Source organism: Emydura macquarii, unplaced genomic scaffold (genome assembly GCF_026122565.2).
Source record: "Emydura macquarii macquarii isolate MOO-44397 ecotype Brisbane River unplaced genomic scaffold, CSIRO-AGI_Emac_v2 contig_1230, whole genome shotgun sequence".
Classification (NCBI taxonomy): Eukaryota; Metazoa; Chordata; order Testudines; family Chelidae; genus Emydura; species Emydura macquarii.
In genome coordinates, this window is record NW_027131367.1 from 7,594,794 (window position 1) to 7,615,452 (window position 20,659).

Consider the following 20,659-nt stretch of genomic DNA (forward strand, 5'->3'; position numbering starts at 1 on the left):
AAGAATTCCACAACAGAGGCTTAAGTCAAAGTAATCTTGCAAATACACTTCCCTAAAGGAGAAGAGGCCTGTGTAAAAGTATCCTTGATCATTACCTTCATTGCATGGATTTTCCTCCTCCATCTTCCTTCTGATATCCCATTACAGCTATTTAAGTTACTCATGCTGCAGTTTGCTTCTAAACCATGCATTATAATGGAGATTCTAGCTCCCTCCACCGTAGCTGTATTATCTGACCAGGAGGCAGAACTGCATTTTTCCTGTCAAACACAGATGTATGTGCTTTTAAGGGTTTGTCTACCCTGTGGACTGTGCACTGGCACAATTCCAGCGATGTAGATAGGCAAACCGCTAGTTTAGATATACTGCATGGGTATAAGAAGTGGCTTGCTTACTCCAGGATAAACTACAGCAGTGAAGGGTGTCTACATTAGGGGGTTGCTACATTAGTGCAAAAATCCTAAGGTAGACAAAACCCCAAATCTGCTTTTAATAATTAAATAAAAAGTTCAATATATATTCAATTTTAAAAAGCACAGAATTTCCTTTACAAAGCAGTGTTAGAAGGAATAAATCTCTCCTTTAGCTGGTATTACACCATTATATGCTTTAGCCTCAGTTAAACTGTATTTCTGTCAAGTGACAAGAGCCCTTGAGACTGATCATTTTACTTTTTTATTATTTCAACAACAAAAAATATAGAAACACAAGACGCTGTCTTCCTGACTGTAATTTGTAAGGTAACACAATATGGAGCCTGTTTGAAGGGACCCTGATAATCAGATCTATCACCAACTGGTGGACTCCTGACATTTTGATTGGAGTTAACAAACAGAATCTGAAAATTTTGCTCTCTTGTTAAGATTTTGAGCTGCCTGAGGTATGAATGTCACTGAAGCTTGAATCATTTGTTTTTCACATCCATCTTAGCTCTTAAGATAAATATAAAGGTAAAGGTTAGCCATAGTTATGTGGCGCTCAGAGAACTTTCTCCCCTTCCCCCCCCCCTTTTTTTTTTAAGGGAAAGAATTGATATCTTAGACCAGAGGGCAGGGCAAATGCTCATGTTTTATTGAAGAGTAAAGACCAAACAAGGAACGCTTACTGAGAGGAGTCCTTTGGAAGGCAAATTCACATAAAATATTTGCTGCTTCAACTGTTGTATAATATTTTTGTGTTGCAGTTTGCTATATAAAAGATTTTTAGTTCAGATATATATTATGTATTGGTAGCTTGCTGATTCTCCTATTGAGGCAAATTATATCTAATTCTATAGCAAATTAAATCTTTAAGCTCCAAAAATGTGGCCCAGAATGATGCAATTTCTTTCCATTGCAATATATGCCGCACTAAATTACTGATTTTAAAAACTGAAACTGTATACCTTCTTTATTGTAACAATAACCCTTTTCTTCAGGTGTTTGTCAAACCATGAAAAATGCTACATGTTCAAGGAGATGGAATGTTAATATATTGCTTAAGTTTCTCAAGGATTTCCCTGTTTGCAAATAGGTCAACCAATAGCATTGTAAGAAGATGCATGAGGTTTTACCAGCATCTCCTTCAGCAAGAAATCTGAGGGAAGGCTCCTCTAAAACCCTGGAGAGGGGTGAGTGTGCATGTGCGTGCTGTGCATTATTTCATTCTGCTGTATGATACAGGACCTTTGTCCCTACCATGAGCCCGATACTTAAAACTGGAAAAAGTAAACCTAAACCATATCCATATATTGTCCAATAAGCTTTGTTCTAACTCTTGTTTCTCTATTGGGTTTGAGTAGCTGATTAAAAAATACTGTGTTTTGGTTTTGATTTTTGGAGGGACTTGTCCTTCCAACTGGAAGGTAGAACACTGTAATAATAAAAGTAGTAGTCCTTAAGAGATGTCATTCTAGAATGTAATAGGCTCTTTGCTAATAGAAAAGTGACGGAGTTTGTGTCACTAGAAATATTTTGTTCTTTGCCCTTCCCTTTTATGTAGTATGGTGTTCAATCAAAATATCCTTGTTTGCTGGCATGGACTATTAGACTTCATTGCAAAGGTTAGTTTGGCAGCTGTGGGTCTTCCAGGCTAACTAATAGTCTTTGTTCTGTCTGTTGCAATTAAATTAAATCTTCTCTCAGGCAGGTCTTGTTGCTGCTTCTTGCTTGGTGTGGCTTTCTCTGCCTTCTGGGTCAGTGTTGTTCTGTTTTTTTTTAATGCAGAACTGTTTTTGGTCATGAGATGTCTAAAACTGTTACCAATAAACATGTTACAAACTCTGCAACCTGTGTTCCTGTATGCAACATTTTAAAATTTGTTACCCCTTGATGTGAGACTCTTCGGCAGTTGCATGAGCATTATAGAGAGTTCTCTTTAGTTCTTTGAGTGCTGTTCCCTTTGTGTATTGCACTGTGGGTACACACGCACTCCCTGCACCTGAGACCAGAGAATTCTTGTAAGCTGTGTATGTTGGCCCACACCTGCACCCTTTTTATTCTGCTGGCTCTGCAATGAAGGCATAAGAGTCAGTGTAGACTGACTGCCTCTCTGGATTTTTCTGTCTGCCACATGGCCTGAGTTGGAATATTCCAGTGTCTGGAGCAGATCCTCTCTCTCCTTCCTGTAAGTTTTTCAAAGTTTTATAATTCATAGTTGTATTGTTAGAGGAATAGTTTTTCCAGTTTAGCTAGCAGTTTGTTAGATAGCCCGTCCCAGGGAACCCTCATGGTCTCCCTGCACAGGACTTAAATTATACCCAGGCTACCGGCCTTCAAAACTGGGTATCCTGTCCCTGCTCCTTTTTAGTCAGTGACAATCACCAATGCTGCCTCCTAGAAGCACATATCTCCACTAAAGAGTAATCTACCACTCTTATCCCAGTCAAACAGGGCAGGCCTGAGAACTCTGGTTTTGGAAGCACTTTTATGGAATGTGCAATGAGGACTCAGTCAGACCTGGGATGGAGACACTCCGTGTACAACAGCCAGAATCATCAAGGAGTGTGCCTCCTAGTGCAATATCTCATCCAGGAGTGGGGAAGAGCAGGACAAAGGACCCTTTGGCTTGGCCTTCTCACAAGACTAGGGGATATTCTCATAAAAGAAGATCCTTCCTAGATCTTCTAAGAGGAGAGATCCTTCCCAGACTCCTATTCATTGCTGGAGATGTGAGGTCAAATACCTGCTTAGGGAAAAAGTGAGCATAAACTTTGACCTTGTCTTGCTCTGAATGAGTGCATATCAGAACACTTAACAGAGTGGATGGGGGCTAGTGGGTTCAAGTGGCTGTATAATTTGTGTGTGTAAAATTTCATATTATAAATAAAAGGAACTTTTCATTTGTAGGGTACTGATTCAGATGCAGAACTAGGTCCATAGTATTTGAAGATCATTACTATCTACAGCCATTATAGGTAGCTTGTGTGAAATGAATGGTGACCTTAGTGTAATTCCTAGCAGCCAGATACCCACATTGCAGAAATTGCCATCTCCCTTGTTAGCACACCTGGCCTTATGGTTTGTTTCTCTCTAACCCTTAAGAGGCAGTATGGCATGGGAAAGCTTTTGTGCTACTTGTCTTTAAATTTGCTGAGCAGGTGCACAGACCACTTCAACTTATAGTTCTGGTAATACGGTTACACTTCATGAGCCCCCAAAAAATCAAATCTACACAGTTTGTACAATTGGCAGTGCATAAACGAAAGGCTCAGGACTAGAATAATAGGGGGGAGCTGCGGGGGAGGGAGGGTGCTGAACATCAGGATTGATGTACATTGGCAGAGGTGAGGTGGCGGACCTAGGACTGTTACAGTGTGGGAGAGGTAGGTGGGAGGGAGGGAAGGTAGGGAGAGTTGCAGAGAACTGGAATAGCAGGGGTGCTGTAGGTTAGGACTGAAATGCATTGACAGATGTGGGAGTGTTGTAGGTTAGGATTGCAGTGTGATGGTGGAGCTATGTGAGAGAACCTACCCTAGTTCTTTACCTGCACTGAGTTTGGCTGAAGTAAAGTTAAGGATTAATAGCACTAACTTCATAAGGAGAGAACATAAAGCAAACTAAAGATTGGTTAATCTATTTCATATTGTTTTGGGTTTCTTGTATCTGTCTTCTCAAAAACGATGTATCTGACCTTGAGAGGTGGACAGTTGTGTTCTGAAGTATTGATTTCTCCAGCCTCTTCAGAACATTTTGTTCCTTGGTACCAATCAAATTATGAACAGGTTTGCAAGCTGTGGTAGAAGCCTCTGTATTTTAATAGCAAATACAATGAAACCAAGACTTGGGTTTATTGTACTCAACTAATCACTGTGAGGTGTTTGACTGTGCAAGCTGCTAATGTTTTTCAAACTGAAATATTGTAAGGTTATCTTTATACATAAGTAAACATATGTAACTTAGGCAACATGAACCAATTATTACTAAGGACACTGGAAGAGTTTGATTCCTGGAGTTTGTTTGGATTTATTCTGATGTCGGTAAGAACAAAACTTGGGCCAGGGTCTTGAATATTTCCCCACCTCAGTATTTTTTAAGAGTTCTCCTTATGCATATATCCAGGAGATAAGTACAGTGTAATGAAAACCGATGACATCCTTCTTGTGAAGTTAAAATGGACTTAATTCCATCCTGAGGTTTTTTTGGATGGAGGAGCAGCAGTGATGTGATAATGCTGAGATTTCTAAAGGCCTGTTTTGTTCATAACAGACCAGCAAAATAAGCTACTTGGGACAATGTTCAGCAATAAACATTCTCTAGCTTCAGTGAAGATGTAGGCTATTGGCTGTGGAAAATAAGTCATCTTGCCTTGCTGACTGCTCTCTTTAATGGTGGCACAGTGCCAAACTTCATATTATTAAATAATTTTGCGAATATCAAATTTACTATTGAAACTATTGCACATTAAATATAAGGAAGGATGGTTTGTGTGACTGAGAAGCTTGGGGAGTGTCCCCAGATCTGCTACAGACTTCCTGTGTGACCTAAATAAAGTTACTTATCTTTTGCCTCAGTTTCCTCACTTAAAATGTGTAAAATGCTGATGGTGTTGCAAGGCTTAATTTATTATATCTGTAAAGTGCTTTGAGATCTTCAAATGGAAGGTGCTGTGGAAGTGCAAAGATGAGACGGCAGAGGTTGTATAATTAAAATAACTTCCACATTTCCGGATTTTTTTTGTAAGGTTCTAAGTGCATTAATTCAGCTGCCTTGTACATTCTGTGTCTTAAAATATCTAGATTATGATCTAAACAGTAAAATCCGATTCAGTGATGAGCATTTTGCTACAAAAGTACATCCTTGGTTTCTGTCCTAGCAATGGGCATCATGTCAAAATCCTATTTGATTCTGCTCTTACATTCTGAAAGTAATATACAGAGTTTTCCAGAAATGAACTGTTAACTTAGATGTGTAACAAAGCAAAAGGAGGGAAAAAAATGGCAGGGAGGTGTTATTTCTTGGGGCACAAGGAGTGGTTTTGATGACATTTTTGTGCAGAACAGGAAACATTCCCAAAATACTGGGAAAAGCACTCCATACCCACTTCTGGGGGGTGTGTGTGTAACCTTAATAATTTTCTTGCTAGTGATTTACTTTAAGTAGCTCTGTAAATGTGACTGCTTTTTTATCTGGTACAAAGATACTGTTTGTATAATTATCAGTGAAAGTGCTATTCTATTATGAAAAGTGAATCTGTGAAGCAGACCATATAGGGTTTCATGTTTGTGTCTCAATAATTTCCAGAGCAAATTCCTCATGATACAAGGTAAAATAAATAGACAAATAAAAATGTTCTTTTTTTCCCCCCTCCAACTGCAAATTCACATCAGGATCTGAAAGCTTAGCTAGGTTTTTCCATTCTTTTACATAATCACCTGTAATTGATTCTGCAGGCCAAATTTTGCTCCTCCTCTACAATAGGATTGCACTGTTGTAGTTAGTTGCATGGCAGAACTTGGTTAATAGTTCTGTGGATGACGTAAACCAGAACAGAATCCAGCTCCCTCTCCCATAGCTTTTCTGAGTAGAACAACACTTTAAATCAGTGGTTCCCAACCTTTTCTCTGCCGTGGCACACCTCGATACCTTTAATTATTTTGAGGCACACCACCATATAGTCTCCAAATGAACTCATGAATATTCATGAGCCAATTCAGAACTCTTCAAGTAGTTTTTCAAAAAATTCTGTGGCACGCCCGCTTAGGCCTGACGGCACACCGGTTCGGAAACACTGCTTTAAACATCAGCAAAGAGGTCTGATTAATTCTGCTTGACAGTTTGATTACAGCATGTTCACAGCTCCTGAAAATAGTTTAGTTACTAAGGTGACAAACTTGTTGTCTTGGCAATGAAAGTAAAGTACTGCCTCATGGGAAATTGCAGAGGTTATATGCTGCCTGACCATTTTGAAGGGTGGTCATCAGTGCCTTGGATTAATTACTTTTTAAAAGTGTGTGTGTGTGTTCTATTTCTGCAGTCCTTTTTTGGACAGGAAAGATGCCTGATTATCGTATGCATGTTAATGGATGAGATGTGATTAATATACAAAGTGGTGCTGGTAGCAAGTTTGGCTGAGTAGGACTTCTTTTTTGTGACTTTGGTACATTGAACTAGACGTGGAGGTCAGTATCTTGGAAACAGATTTGTGTTCGTCACTGAGCTAATAAAAAAAGTATGTCATAGTGGTGACATACTTAAGCTCCAGGGAATGGAGTCAGTCTGCCTATACTCCAGTACCACCATCTTTGTGTATAAGCTAATAAGAATTACTTCACTTTGAGAGGTTTGGAAAGGGGGATTTCTGTTAGCCTTTAGCATGCAGTAGGGATGGAACTTTTTAAAAGGTTTCTGTAACTCAAGCTAGAAGCCTGTTTAATTCTGCTTGTGTTTCTACTATTGGTGTGCTCCTGTTTTAGTTGCTGCTTTGTCAGATGATTTTATTAGGCTGTAACTTCCAGTAATACTGATAATGAGGGAGTTCAGTTTTCTAAATCACAGACATAATACTTTCCCTTTACACAACAGCTTTCCATCAAAGGATTTCAAAATCTAAACCTGGCAACACCCTTGTGGTGTAGGTGGCATGATCTGCCATTTTATAGATGGTGAAACTGAGGCTTTTTTTCCCCCCCTCAGATCCAAGAATGGAACACAGATCTCCTTATTCCCATGCGCTGCTCTGGCAACTGGGTGCACACACTCCTTGCCTTAGCTGCATTTTTTGAAATTTCCATATTTTACCTCTCCACGGGAAGCCTATCTGGCAAGCAATAGATTTCTAAGCAATTATAGTACATCTGAACTTATGTCCCAGCTAAAGATGGACCTGAAACATCCCCTGGAATATGAATAGCCCCAAGCTAGCTGAAGGTTTTGGAATTTAGATTAAAATGTTATACCTTGCTCTTATCTCTGAAATGGTGTGAATCTGAATCCTCCCAAATCTGAACACCTTGTTCAAAACCTCAATCAGAATTGGAATTGTCTCTTGTTACCACACATAGTCAAAGGCAGCTGAACACTTAACTTCCTAGCCATAGAATTCCCTTGAGCTTCATTGTCTGGGGTGTTTCTCAGAGAAGAAATTCATACCTGATGCCAGGGCAAATGGTCCTAAGTAAGTTAGTACTACCTTTTTGTCAAGCATACTACCTTCTTATTTTCAGAGTTTTGAGCCATTTTACAATTTGCTCTATTGGTGGTACTGCCAAAATTTAATATGTATTTTAAAGGATTTTAAGTCAAAAGAGATTGAGAATCCTTTTTAAATGATGACTTTAAAATTTTAACAATTTTAACAATAACAATAACAATTTTGATTGCTTGCAATTATTGTTATAGTGCATAGTTATCCTGGCCATTTGTCCATAATTGACTGAACTTGAAAAGAGAACTAAAAAGGCTACCTCACAATTTCTACATGTTTCTGTCTTTGCTTAGAGTTTGGAGGGTTTTGTTAAAGCTTGCCTAACATCTTTATAATGATGAAGTGAGGGTTGGGAATAAGCAGTTTCACCGTGTCAGGAAATAAATCTGGAAGAACTAAATATACTGGGGATATAGATGATGGTGCTTCACCAGGGAAATAATCATAGAAATGTAAAGGTAGTTATTTTAAAAGATTCTACATTGTTATCTTAATGGTGGGATGGTGTATTTTTCTGCTATGTGGAAACATTCATTGACTGTTAATTGCACTTCTGCTATGATGGAGAACACTAATAATCCATACCTCTAATCTTTGGCATCTTTGTTACTTTTTCTCTCTCTTCCAACCTCCAAAATCTTGCTGGTTTCTTCTCCGAAGTCAATCTGAAAGGGTTTGACAGGAATCTTCTTACTTCTCCATTCCCCCCCCCTTTTTTTTTTCCTCCCCACACATCTCCTTTGCCTTCATTGTCCTTTACATTCCTCCACCTCCCTCACTCCATCTAATTTTCCCTTTGACTGAGCCCCCCTTTGATCTTTACATCTGATATGAAAAGCATGCCATATACACTTGGAGAAAGTACTTTTTCCTCAGGTTTGTACATATTCTGGCTAAAATGTGTCTGAATTTTGAAAATAAATTAATAGTTTTTTAGAATAAGTTTTTATTATATTGTCTTACTTGACAAAATGCAATTAAATCCAGTGGAATGAAAAGTGCTGGTACCGATATTTGTTGCTCTTTAGTTGCAGACATGCCATATGTAAATAGTTTTTTTTTCTGTTTTTTGTCTTAATAGTTGAAAATAAGAGTATTTTGCGGAGATATTGCCTTTAATTTAGTTCAATGTTCTCTCCACAGACCCTGACACATCTCTGGGACCTGCAATGACAAGTCTGAACAGTAGCCATGCAGAGAAAACTGATGAAATGTCTTCAAAGCAGTCTGCACCAAAAGTGCAGGTTCAGCGATCTGTTTCCCGAGATATCATCACCATTCACTTTTCGGCATTTGGGAAGGAGGAAGAGGAGGAGGAAGAGGAGTCTAAAGAGTCTCCTGATGACGAACTGGATGACCAAAGCATTGTAACAGCACTTGAAGCCAAGGAAGACCTCTGCTTTGAACATGGTGGCCATGATTTTTCTGGTCCAGCTACCTCGCCTAGCATGGTCGACTCTGCATCCCTTCTACCTTTCTCACCTGTGATTTTGCCAACCGTAAACACTGTACAGCCATTGGATTCTTCTTCAGCATCACAAGTATTCAGTGCGGTGCCATTAATTCTATCGCCCTCATCTCATTCATGTCATGTAGCTAGCTCATCAGGTGTGTTGTCTCCTTTGGAGCAGAAAGCCAGCTCATCATCCTCCCCATTGTCCTCTCCATCCAAGCCAACTGTCTTGTCTAGTGCTTCATCCACTGTTTCTAGTTCAAAGCCTTTTATGAGTTTAGTTAAGTCCCTTTCAACAGATGTAGAACCAAAAGAGCCTACCCCGCCCACAAGACATAGACACTTAATGAAAACCTTAGTGAAGTCTCTGTCCACAGACACTTCGAAACAAGAATCTGAAGCTGTATCCTACAAGCCTCCTGACTCAAAACTGAACTTGCACCTGTTCAAACAGTTCACTCAGCCTCGAGTTACAGGTGGCGATTCCAAAACTGCTCCCTCTTCCCCATTAACGTCTCCTTCAGATACTCGTTCCTTTTTTAAAGTACCTGAAATGGAAGCTAAACTAGAAGACACTAGAAGACGCCTTTCAGAAGTCATCTATGAGCCTTTTCAGCTCCTCAGTAAAATAATGGGTGACGAAAGTAGTAGCCACAGGCCCAAAGCCTTATCTTCAAGTGCTTCAGAACTCTCAAATCTTTCCAATTTAAATGGCCATTTGGAAAGCAATAACAATTATAGCATTAAGGAAGAAGAATGTGATTCTGAAGGGGACTACTGTGAAAGTGATTCTACTCTAAATAAAAGCAACCAGTCCAAAACTGCTGAGGAACATATGAAAGACACAGAGATTAAAAGCACTCAATCTGTAAGCACAAAGGACATAAATTTGAAAACTTCACTGGTACTTGAAAAATGTTCTTTGTCTGCACTGGCAAGCAAAGAGGATGAGGAGTTTTGCGAACTGTATTCAGAAGACTTTTGCTTAATAGAAGATGAAAGCAAAGTGGAAAAACCCACAGAACTTTTGCTTCAGGCAGAGATAACTGAGGAAAATGGTACTGCACTCAGTAGCGAAGACGAAGTTGATTTATATGTTCAACAGCCTGAAATACCAGTTAAGACTTTGTACTTCTTTACAATGTTAGTCTATGCTTATCTTATACTCCCTTTCCCTAGTTACTTCTGTGGACTCTTCCTGGGACTTGCCCTTGGATTTATGATTGCTATATGTGTGATTTGGCTTCTTATACCAAGTACTCGTGAATATCACAAATTACATAAAAATCTGAGCACGCAGTGGAATACAGCGTCTCTGGACATCAAAGAACCGGAAATATTGAAGGTTAGATTTCTTAATGGACATATTTTACTTTATCTATATAAACTAAATTAGATATGATTCTAAAGTGCAAAGGAGCTGAATTATCAGTGAGTGCACTTGAAGTGCCCCTTTAGGAGCATGTGGTGTTGGCAATATCAGAAATGGCTTGTAGACAAGAGTATTCTATTTTAGCTGTCTTAGTGAATTACTTATGCAAGACAAGAGAGAGCTAACATTGCATCGAGCTACAGAGAAAAATGGAGTAGCCACCTCAAAAAGAAAAGGGCAGATGTGTTTTGAACTTGTCTTGAAGAATTGCTGAATGGAGTTAGTGGCCAAGATTAGTGTTTCTAACCATGTTGTGTGTGAAGTTCCGTGTGTCTCAGAAAGTGTGCTCTGTTTCTTGGGGAATTTGCTATCCAGATTACAATTCATCATATCTGGTCAGTCCAGGAAGTTTGAAGAGCACTGTTTGTTTGTTTTGGGGTTTGTGGTTATTTTTTTTTTTTTTTTAAGCAAAGCTTCCACTTTCCAGTATAGAGATTGAGAGAAAACAAACTTGTCTCAAATGTCAGATAATTAGGGTTGGAGGAGGAAATGGTAAGTGGAAAAATGTAAAGGGGGACAATCTGGGTTGGGGTGGGTGTATATCCGTATTTGAATACTTTGTAAATATGTTGTAAATTATGTATCTTAGTTTGATTGCAACTCGTCAAATGAGCTAAAAGCTGGATTAAAAAGCGCTAGCACTCTGGGGTTTTTCTCCTTATTCAGAGCCTATGTACTCTCACTTGCCTTGTATAATGTACAACTGCACTTTGTCCAGCTGTGACCCATGTTGACCCTCTTTTTCTATTACAGTAGAACACCAGTTACGAACTGACCAGTCCACCAGACACCTCTTTTGGAACCAGAAGTACACAATCAAGCAGCTGCAGAGAGAGAAAAAAGCAAATACAGTACAGTACTGTGTTAAATGTAAACTACCAAAAAATAAAGGGAAAGCAGTATTTTTTCTTCTGCATAGGAGTGTTTCCAAGCTGTATTAAGTAAATGTTCAGTTTTAAACTTTTGAAAAAATAACCATAATGTTTTGTTCAGAATTACAAACATTTCAGAGTTACGAACAACCTCCATTCCTGAGGTGTTTGTAACTCTGAGCTTCTACTGTACTTTGATGTGTTCCCTTGGAGTCACATAATCATCTTTTTACGCTGGTGACCACAATAAAAATAAAAATTGAAAAAGAAAAGTCAATTGGCTAATTGCTTAGTTTAGATAAGAAATTTTATGTCTGGAACAGAACATAATCTTAAACTTCTCAGTGACACAACAATGAATTTCACTTAATATCATTTTAACTGATTAAAGATTCAGCATAATGTGGGGGGGTTTTTTGTTTTTTAAATTGACCATTAACAAGTCAACCCAAAATACTGGCAAGAAAGATAACAAATAGGATGTTGTCAAATGTTGCAGATCTCTTGGTGTTCTTAATAATGGCCATTCCCATCATGGAACATAAAAACCTTGCTGTAATGTGTCTGGTTGCATTGGAGAGTCAGACTTCCCAGACAAGTAGCTTATTTTTTCCTCTAATTGAAAACTATTCTGTTTTCTAGATAGATGACAGTTAAAACTCTCTCTCTGGAAAGAGTTTATTTATAATATGTACAAAATACTAATTATTAAAGGAATATAAACCTGGTTGGAACTGTCTTTTTAATCTTTATTTTTAGTTGCCACTTATGTCAGTTTGTCACATATTCAGGAACATAATGCAACGTGCTTTAAAAGCCCTTCAATCAGAAATTTGGGGAGGAGGGAAGCCAATTGAAATAGTGACTATTTTTAATGAAAAAGTTATCTTGATTTTAACTTCAGTATTTATTAGAACAAGTACAAATGTTTCCTTCTTTGGTATGATCTTCATAGGCTGTCTTAGGACTGCTTCTTAGTATTTCTGTAACATTCTTCATTCTGTATTTTTCTTTAAATAACACCTTTGTTTTTTGTAATGATTGCTTTCTTCTATGTGTTTTGTTTTACTACTTCTCCATTCCAGTATTTTTTCTCTGCCACTAAGACCTTCCATCAACACGCTATCATATGCATCTGTATATTTTATCACTCTAATTTAGAGTGTAAATTCTTTGGGGTGGGGAGTGTCATCCTTAACACCATTCCAGAAACACTGTGTGTTCAATAAATAATCAACTCCTTCCACTGCTGTTCTGTTTAGTTCTCCCTCTTCTATTTATTGTTTTCTCAGACTGGGGTCTTTTTCTCCACCATTTTTTGTTCTCTTCAGCACAGGTGTTCATGTCAGTAACTTGTCAACCCAGAATGCACACAGACTGAGAGCACATTACCTCTTCAACAACTGCAGTAAATAGGACTGCCTGCTCCAACAGCTGTTCTTGAGCCTAAGTATTTTCCTAGTGGCATAGCCTGCAAAGTGCTGGCTAGGAATGTGCGTGCTTTGGACTTGATGCTACTGAGAATGCACTTGTACTCAGGAGCACTTACAGTAGAACCTCAGTTACGAACACTATGGGAATAGAGGTTGTTCATAATTCTGAGATGTTTGTAACTCTGAACAAAACGTTATGGTGGTTCTTTCAAAAGTTCACAACTGAGTATTAACTTAATATAGCTTTGAAACTTTACTATGCAGAAGAAAAATGCTGCTTTTAACCATCTTAATTTAATGAAACAAACACGGAAACAATTTCTTTATCGTGTTAAATCTTTTTTTAAACTTTCCCTTTATTTTTTTTAGTAGTTTACGTTTAATACAGCACTGTACTCTCTTTTTGGTCTCTGCTCTGCCTGATTGAGTATGTCTGGTTCCAAATGAAGTATATGGTTGATTGGTCAGTTGGTAACTCTGGTGTTTGTGACTCTGAGGTTCTGCTGTACTAATTTCTGGGGAAATGGCAGGTATGGCTGAAAGATGGTGGGAGAGAGAGAGATGTGGAGGAGTATGTATGCGGAAGTTGGACTTTGTGGTATTTGAAAAAAGGTTGACTGAATTTGGTTCCTAACACATCTTTCATATAAAACCCATGTGGGCTGGGTGGTTCTGCTAAAAATTAGTGTGTTTGAATATGTCCTCTTTTTCTCTTTTCAGCCAGTATCTCATATCTTTTTTTCACTCCCCATGCACTTGTCACTCTTCCCTCATGGTTCTCTTCACTGTGTTGTAATCTTTTTCTCTCTCTCCTTCTGGGCCGCCCCCCCCCCAAAAAAAACATCAAACACCACAATTGCTGGGTGCTGTACAAATGTGGAAGAGACTGTCCCTGCCCTGAAGGGTTTATAATCTAAAGTGTTTTTCTTTTTTTGTGTAAAGCTAGTTGGAGGGGAAAAATTCTACTTCTATAGAAAAAGTTGACTTTTTTCCAAAATTTATAACAGCCAAAAATACTTTTTTTCCCCCCTGAAAGTAGCCAGAAATTTTCAAGGAAAGCAGATAGTTCCCCCAAAATTATTTTTAGTTTGTTTTCGACCAGCCCTGGTTTTGTGCTCTGACTGGGCTGTACCCTGAAGTTGGGTAGACTTGCAGTGCAGACAAACTCTGTAGTTGGCCATTGTAGCCGAGTAGTCTGTTTCATTCTGTTCCCGTAGTTAAGCAACTTCTTAATTTTCCACCAGGATACTTTAGTTCCTAATTAAAAGATAGTGAATATTTTGAATGGCATTGTATTTATAACAGATGTGCCCAGATTTTGCCAAACTGAGAACTTGCTGAGGGTTCGGTAGTAACTAAAATGCATAAAATGGCATGTCACTTACATCAAGGGAGCATTGCATGGGACCTGTCCTTTCTGTGAGTTCCAAAGCTGAAGGCTACTGCAAACTATGTTGTAGAATTCTGTGGCCTAAATGTTTAAATGCATCAAATAATGGGAGAAGTGACTAGCATGTTTGTAGCACTTCTGATTTGCTGCCATTGGATAGTAAGTGGATGCTAATTTTAGCAAGCTAACATGGAAACTTTCCACCTTTCTGGTTAAGTAACTAATATAACAGCATGACATCCATATGAGTAGTTAATGATATTTGAAGGATTTCAGTTTTGATCAGCTCATGCAAGAGTCACCCACTGAAAATCCATTAGTTGCTGAAGTTACTGAACTGTGGGCTTTAAAACAAGTGAAATTAATAGGAATTGCCAGTTAATTTTCACTTCACTCCTAAAAAAATAAATAAATTCTTACTACCCCTCACAGAAACTTGCCTTTCTACTGTTAGTTTTCACTCAAAAGCTTCATATGAAGAATGGGGAGTGAGTCTTCAGATGCTTGGAAGATGTGGGGAGGCTGGTTAGCTTTCCTGTCTGAATACAGCTTCAACCCATGTTTGTTAAACTTTCAAAAGCATAATTTGAGATGCACTAAACCACTAACCTCTAAAAGCATTGCTGGTGTGTGCTTGTGGGTTCATTGATGACATTTACCGCAGATGTAGTTCTAAAGGGGCTCCGAAGGAGAGCAGACAGCGGGTGCTCATCAAACACAAAATGGAAAGCTATTCCCAGGGTAATAGTGGGCTTGAAAGAAAGTGGGAAGCAAAGTGGGGAAAAGAAAAAGGAACAGTAAGAGTAGTTGGGAGGAAAAACAAGAAATGAGAGCATGCACACGTGGGCGTGGCTGACATTTGTGCAGAGCTTGGTAAGTGAGAGTCAAGGAGCTTGAATTCGATATGGTAGAATAGAGTAAACATATACATCTTTTGATGATACACAGTGTTAGTCATGAAATTCTTAAGCATTGAATACATTAGCTTAATCTGTGTATTGAAATGGCAGTGTTCTTAGCAGGGACTGATTTGGCTTCTGTTAGAATAATTTTCCAGTGCTGCATATGATTTGACTTTAAGAGGGTTTTGTTGGTGCGTAGGGGGCACTTTGCATTAGCTTGTGTAGCAATCACAGTGTGCTGTATTGTTCATTAAGTTTCAATGTACTTATGTGATAGAGTTTCAGTTTTAGGCTGCTGCTGTTCCTAGGCAGAAAGTTCTGTGTACAGATTGTTGTTCAAATGCTCCAATATGAAGAGGGGCAGGGAAAAGGATCAGCACCAGAAGTGGTGTGCTTCGGTCCTCTCAAATCAAAGGTGTATTGTATCTGTGTCCTATTTACCTCTGAGAATGAAGTTCCTGGTGCAGATGAGGGCTCAGTTCAATAAGGCATCTGAACTAGCACAATGTATTCTGAGTAGGGATTGGGGAAAACTGTCCTGCATTTTGAAACATTTTAGAATCTAACAAGAATAAAGTCTTTGGCCAAATGTTGTATAACTTTATGGGAGATGTTAGGATTTCCCTGTCACATGTGAAGATGTTTTTATGCTTTAAATAGTTCACTGCAAATGTGAAATATGGAAAAATCCTCAAACTCACTTTTTCCAAGAAGTCTTTCAGAGCTGGGTCCATCTTGAGGAGTTCTTGGCTTTGTCGGGCAGCTACACTGCTCTCATTTGATCTGGCTAAGTGGCACCATTTTTTTTCTGTGTGTGTATGGGGGGAGGGGGGATGGGTTTGGTCGGTCACACCAAAAGCCATCCTTCTTTCTTTCCAGATACAACTTTCTGAATGGTCACTTCCAACCTTCTACTCACTAGCTCTTGCAGATCTAAGGATGATTACAGTTGATGCTAAATATCCTTTGGCGTATCAGTGCCACCTCTTCCTTATCCTGAATTTTGGATTTAGGAAACACGTGGGGGGGGGGGGGGAGGGGGGGTGTATATGCGCAGGTCTTACCAGGCCCATCCAACTCAGCATGATTCATGTATCATGTATCTATAGTGAATATTGCTGAATGCTTAGTCTGTTTCAGTGTATTTGCCCTTGATATTTCTTATGTCTAGTGTTAGTTTGGAAAAACAGTTCTCCACTTCACATAAAGGTTTGGTTTGGGGCCCATGCCTTGGATTAACATGAGCAAAACTACACTAGCATAGTACTTCAACTTTATTTATACTATGGTAACACCAAAAGCCTACAATAAGGATCAGGACTCATTATGCTATGTACCCTACAAATAGAGTTAGATGTGGCCCCTGTCCCAAAGAGCTTAACCTAATTTAAGAGAAAACTAGAGAGAGAACGGGTAGGGCAAATAACAGGAGGGAAGCGTGAAAGGAGACAGAGGTAATATTCAGACCACATGTTTACATAGGCCAGCAATGGGTGCAATTTGATTGAGTCATTTGGAAGATTATTTTTTTCTTGGTGTATTTCTTGGTATTTTTTTCTTTTCACTACCTGCCTATTTTATATAGCTTAAAAAACCCCCAACCCACTCAACTAATTCTTTTTAAACCTCCTATTTCCAGTAAGTTGGGGTTTGTTTTTGGGAAGGTACACATCTGAATTGTGAACATATTGCTTGAATGATCTCTAGTCAATTTCAAAAATGATGATCACCTTTAATTTTGACTTGTGAATTTTGTCCCTTGAGATCTTGTAAAACTCACCCATAAAAGCAGTTGGAAATTTCAAAATTTCTCCAAGTGAAAGCTATTGCTGGATGGTCTTGGCAAACATATTATGTATATATGTATACTAGTTGATCTGTTATCTCCTACAGGTTTGAAATTTCTGTCATAAATGTAGAATTTCCCTAGTTTTCACACCCTTTTAAATAACTACAGCAGTAAGTTCAGAAAAGCTATTCCTGAAGTAGCCAGTCATCTTTACAAAACAATATTTTTGGTCTGGATGAGTCAAAAGGAAGGGTGGTTATGAGATTAAGGCACATCACCATGCATCAGCAGATCTGGGTTCTGTTCTTGGCAGTGGTACAGACTTCCTGTGTGTTCTTGGGCAAATCAATTACCCTTTTTGTGTCAGTTTCCTAATCTGTAAAAGGTATAGTGTTTTACCTCACAAGTGGGTTGCAATGCTACATTTAGTGTTTGTCAGTGGTGCTGGAACAATTTTTATAGTGCGGTTGCTGAGAGCCAAACTGTAAACCTTGTATATGATGGAAACGTCTTCAAGCCATGGGGATGTGGAAGCACCCCCTGCACCTCTAGTTCCAGCACCTATGGTGTTTGTAAAGCATACTGAAAACCCCAGATGGAAGATGCTATCTAAATGCAAAATATGTTAGTTGGCCTTCAGCTACTTAGTTGATAACATCTAGATAGCAAAAGCAAGTCGAGGTTTAGTTCTAAAGGCAGAAAAGTAAGGTGTCTTTTGAACAAGAGGTTGGTAAAGAGAAACTGAGACCTAACCTATCTTTTATTCATATTATCTGTGTATTATAGTAATGCCCAGAGCTCCTAATTAGAATAGGAGGGCTCTGTTGCACTAGGCGTTGTACAAAAATTTATTGTAGTAAAAGGCAGTCCCTACCCCAAAGAACATACAATCTAATTTATTAGGAAACTCATAGCTTTGGGTTTAGCAAACTTGGGTTTATTGAAGAAACTGTGCTCTTTCTGATGGTGTTTCATGTGTGTGCTAGAATAAGTTTGCGGAACAGAATTGTGTGGAATATGTCCATTGACTCAGCGTTTCATTTCCTCTTAGGCCTAGAATTCAGCAGTATAGCCCATGTCCCTTCTGAAGTCAGTTCTTTCCTGTATTTGATCTTCCAAAGTCTTGCATGAATACTGAATTGGCTGATCTTATGCCTTGAAACACTAAGGTCCTAGTGTAACTCCTAGAATTTTAGGGAAGTCATCTAGTTCCACCCTCAGTTCAAGTTTGTGGAGTTACACCAGGGTTGAATTTGGCTAATGTGTATGGAATTCACTTGGTCACAGTCCATTCACTTGGCCACAGTAATTGATGAAGCTTGATTGCCAGAAGCTAATGATTCAATTACATTGTTTGAGCATAGATAAACTTTTCTAATCTTTTTTCTGTTTATGGATGCTAAGCTTTATTTCACCATGTTTATGGTTTACATAGTACACAGGTCCTTTCCTATATTTAATTTGTTCTGGAATCCCCATTCTGTTTGAAGATTTCTCCATTTTTACACTCTTATCCAATAAAGATATGACTAAGTCTGGAGATGTAAGCTTTTTTTAAAAAGGGGGAAGGAAGCATTTTCAGGGACAAGTTTTTTTTGAATGTTTGAAAAAATGTTTTAATGTATTAATGGTTAACGAGGGAGACATATATTCCATTCCTCATGCTGCCACTGAGTTCTTTTGTGACCTTGGGCAAGTCCTTTAACCTTCCTGTTCCTCTGTATTCTTTATTGCTAATTCGTTACCTTTTGTAAAGTGGCTTGATATCCCTGATTTGAAAGATGCTGGTACAAGGTATCTTTTTCTTTATCTTCCCCATTTTATCAAGCAATATATTCTTGAAATTAATTAATTACAAAAGAGTGGAAACAACCTACTACAGAGGAATTGTTCCAATGAAGATTGCATATCTATCAGACCTCGCAGGCATTTCAGGACCTCAGTACTGGGGTTTAAAATTATATCCATTTAGTGCTAATGTCTGCTAATCAATCTCTGTGAAAGTGTTGCCAAGTGACTCTTGGAGGTAGTGATATTCTGAATTCTGGCTCATGTTGCGTAGATGGCTGGCTGATGTTTTCATTTGTGTGCTTGATGGTATTTTTGAATACTTTGGCTTGTCAGTCATAAGACTGTTCTAACAGGCAGCCTCAGTTTTTAATGTTAAACTATAACATGCCTATGATCTCAACTGTATTAAACTGTTACATTGAAATTATATTTCTAATGTATCTGATTGCTGCCTGATTCTGCAGTTTTTACAGGCATTAATACCATTGGTTTCAATGGGACTCAAGTAAAAAGTTGCAGGATTGGGCCCAAAGTGGTGAGGTAATGTCTATAAAATGTTAGTCCATCTTAACCAAAATTATTTAAATTTCTTGTGAGCGCTCTTTAGAAGTATGCCTTCACAAGAGATGTAGGACTGCCTTTGATACTGGTAAAACAGAGGTCACTCAGTTCATTAAAGCCAGAAATTCAACACTTACTATGTAATAACCAGGCCAGGTCCTGCTAGTGTATCCAGCTGTTTTAATAGTATGGCTGACTTTTTCTAAAAGATCAGTTTCACCCAATGTTTAACAAGTCACTTTTCAATGTAGTTATTCTACTGATAGCCAGACAATTTCTCCTATTCCATCCTCTAAACAAAACAGCTCAGATTTAAAGAGGGAGATCATAAGATCACTGTACATAGCAAACAGCTGCAAAGTAGCTTATGACTGTTCCCATTGTCTTCCCTGAGTTACTAAATTTCTTAATTGAACTGCTTCCCTAGTACCCAAAACCCCAAACCATACAACCTCCTCAAACAGTGAAGCCCATTGTTCATGCCCCAATAGTCTGGGGTAATGTATCTCTCTAATGGATTATGGTGGCGAAATTACTATATTTAAGCGCAGTCCATTAATGTAATTGTTTGGACACGCCGCAAAATAGTCAGCACGGGTTGAAAATGTGTGCCAATCCCTAATGACTATTTTTCAGAGAGGAGGAATTTCAGAGAGTAACTAAATTGTCTTTTTTTTTTTTTTTTTTTTTTTTTTAAGAAGCAAGAACTGGAGAAAAGAATCTTGAGGTTTTCACATGTCTTTAACACTTGTTCTCCAAAATGTGTTTTATACTAAACAAAACATCCAACTACACACATCCACAAAAAAGCAGATTTATGAAATGATTGGCCAATTGAATTTGAGATAAAATAGGAAGGACCAGGCAGATATTCTGAAAAACTTCTGGCTCAGGCATATAGCTTCAGATTTATTAACAAATATTCAAGGATGGTCATTTGACAAAGACTTGTCATTTGACTTCAAATAATGCAGCTTTTATCTATTCATGGTCCTATTCAAATTTATTTGTTGTGAAATATCTTGAAATTTCCTTAGAAATCAGGAAAACTCAGGACTTGTATATGCAGATATTTTCTTTGCAACAAGCTTAGGTGTGAATTTTACCTGTATTAGCCTGCAACACACTATTTGTGTGGACTCTATTGATGCACAGTAACAGTTCATTAGTGTGATTTATCTATCCTGCCTTGAAACTGGATTAACATGCAGTGTCCACACAGACAGTGTGTGGCAGGCTAGTGCAGGGTAGAGTTGCACTCCAGCTTGCCGTGAATTAAAGGTCCATGTAGTGTGGCCTTCAGAGTTTTATGGACCAATAGCATTGTATTAGACATTATATCCTTAAGTGTTGATTATGGCCTGGATTATTAATAAGTAACAGCTAACTTGAATTTCTTAACTTTTTTTGTAG

At 38.4% G+C, this 20,659-nt stretch overlaps 1 protein-coding gene across 3 annotated transcripts in view; it reads left to right on the forward strand.

The window, feature by feature from the left end:
• TEX2 (testis expressed 2) overlaps positions 1–20,659 on the forward strand; it is a 118,574-nt gene that overhangs the window by 47,356 nt on the left and 50,559 nt on the right. For all 3 annotated transcript variants that reach the window (XM_067547356.1, XM_067547357.1, XM_067547358.1), the window contains one exon: positions 8,767–10,421. In XM_067547356.1, the coding sequence (XP_067403457.1) occupies positions 8,793–10,421 (1,629 nt within the window). In that variant the 5' untranslated portion in view covers positions 8,767–8,792. The remainder of the gene's footprint in view (positions 1–8,766; positions 10,422–20,659) is intronic.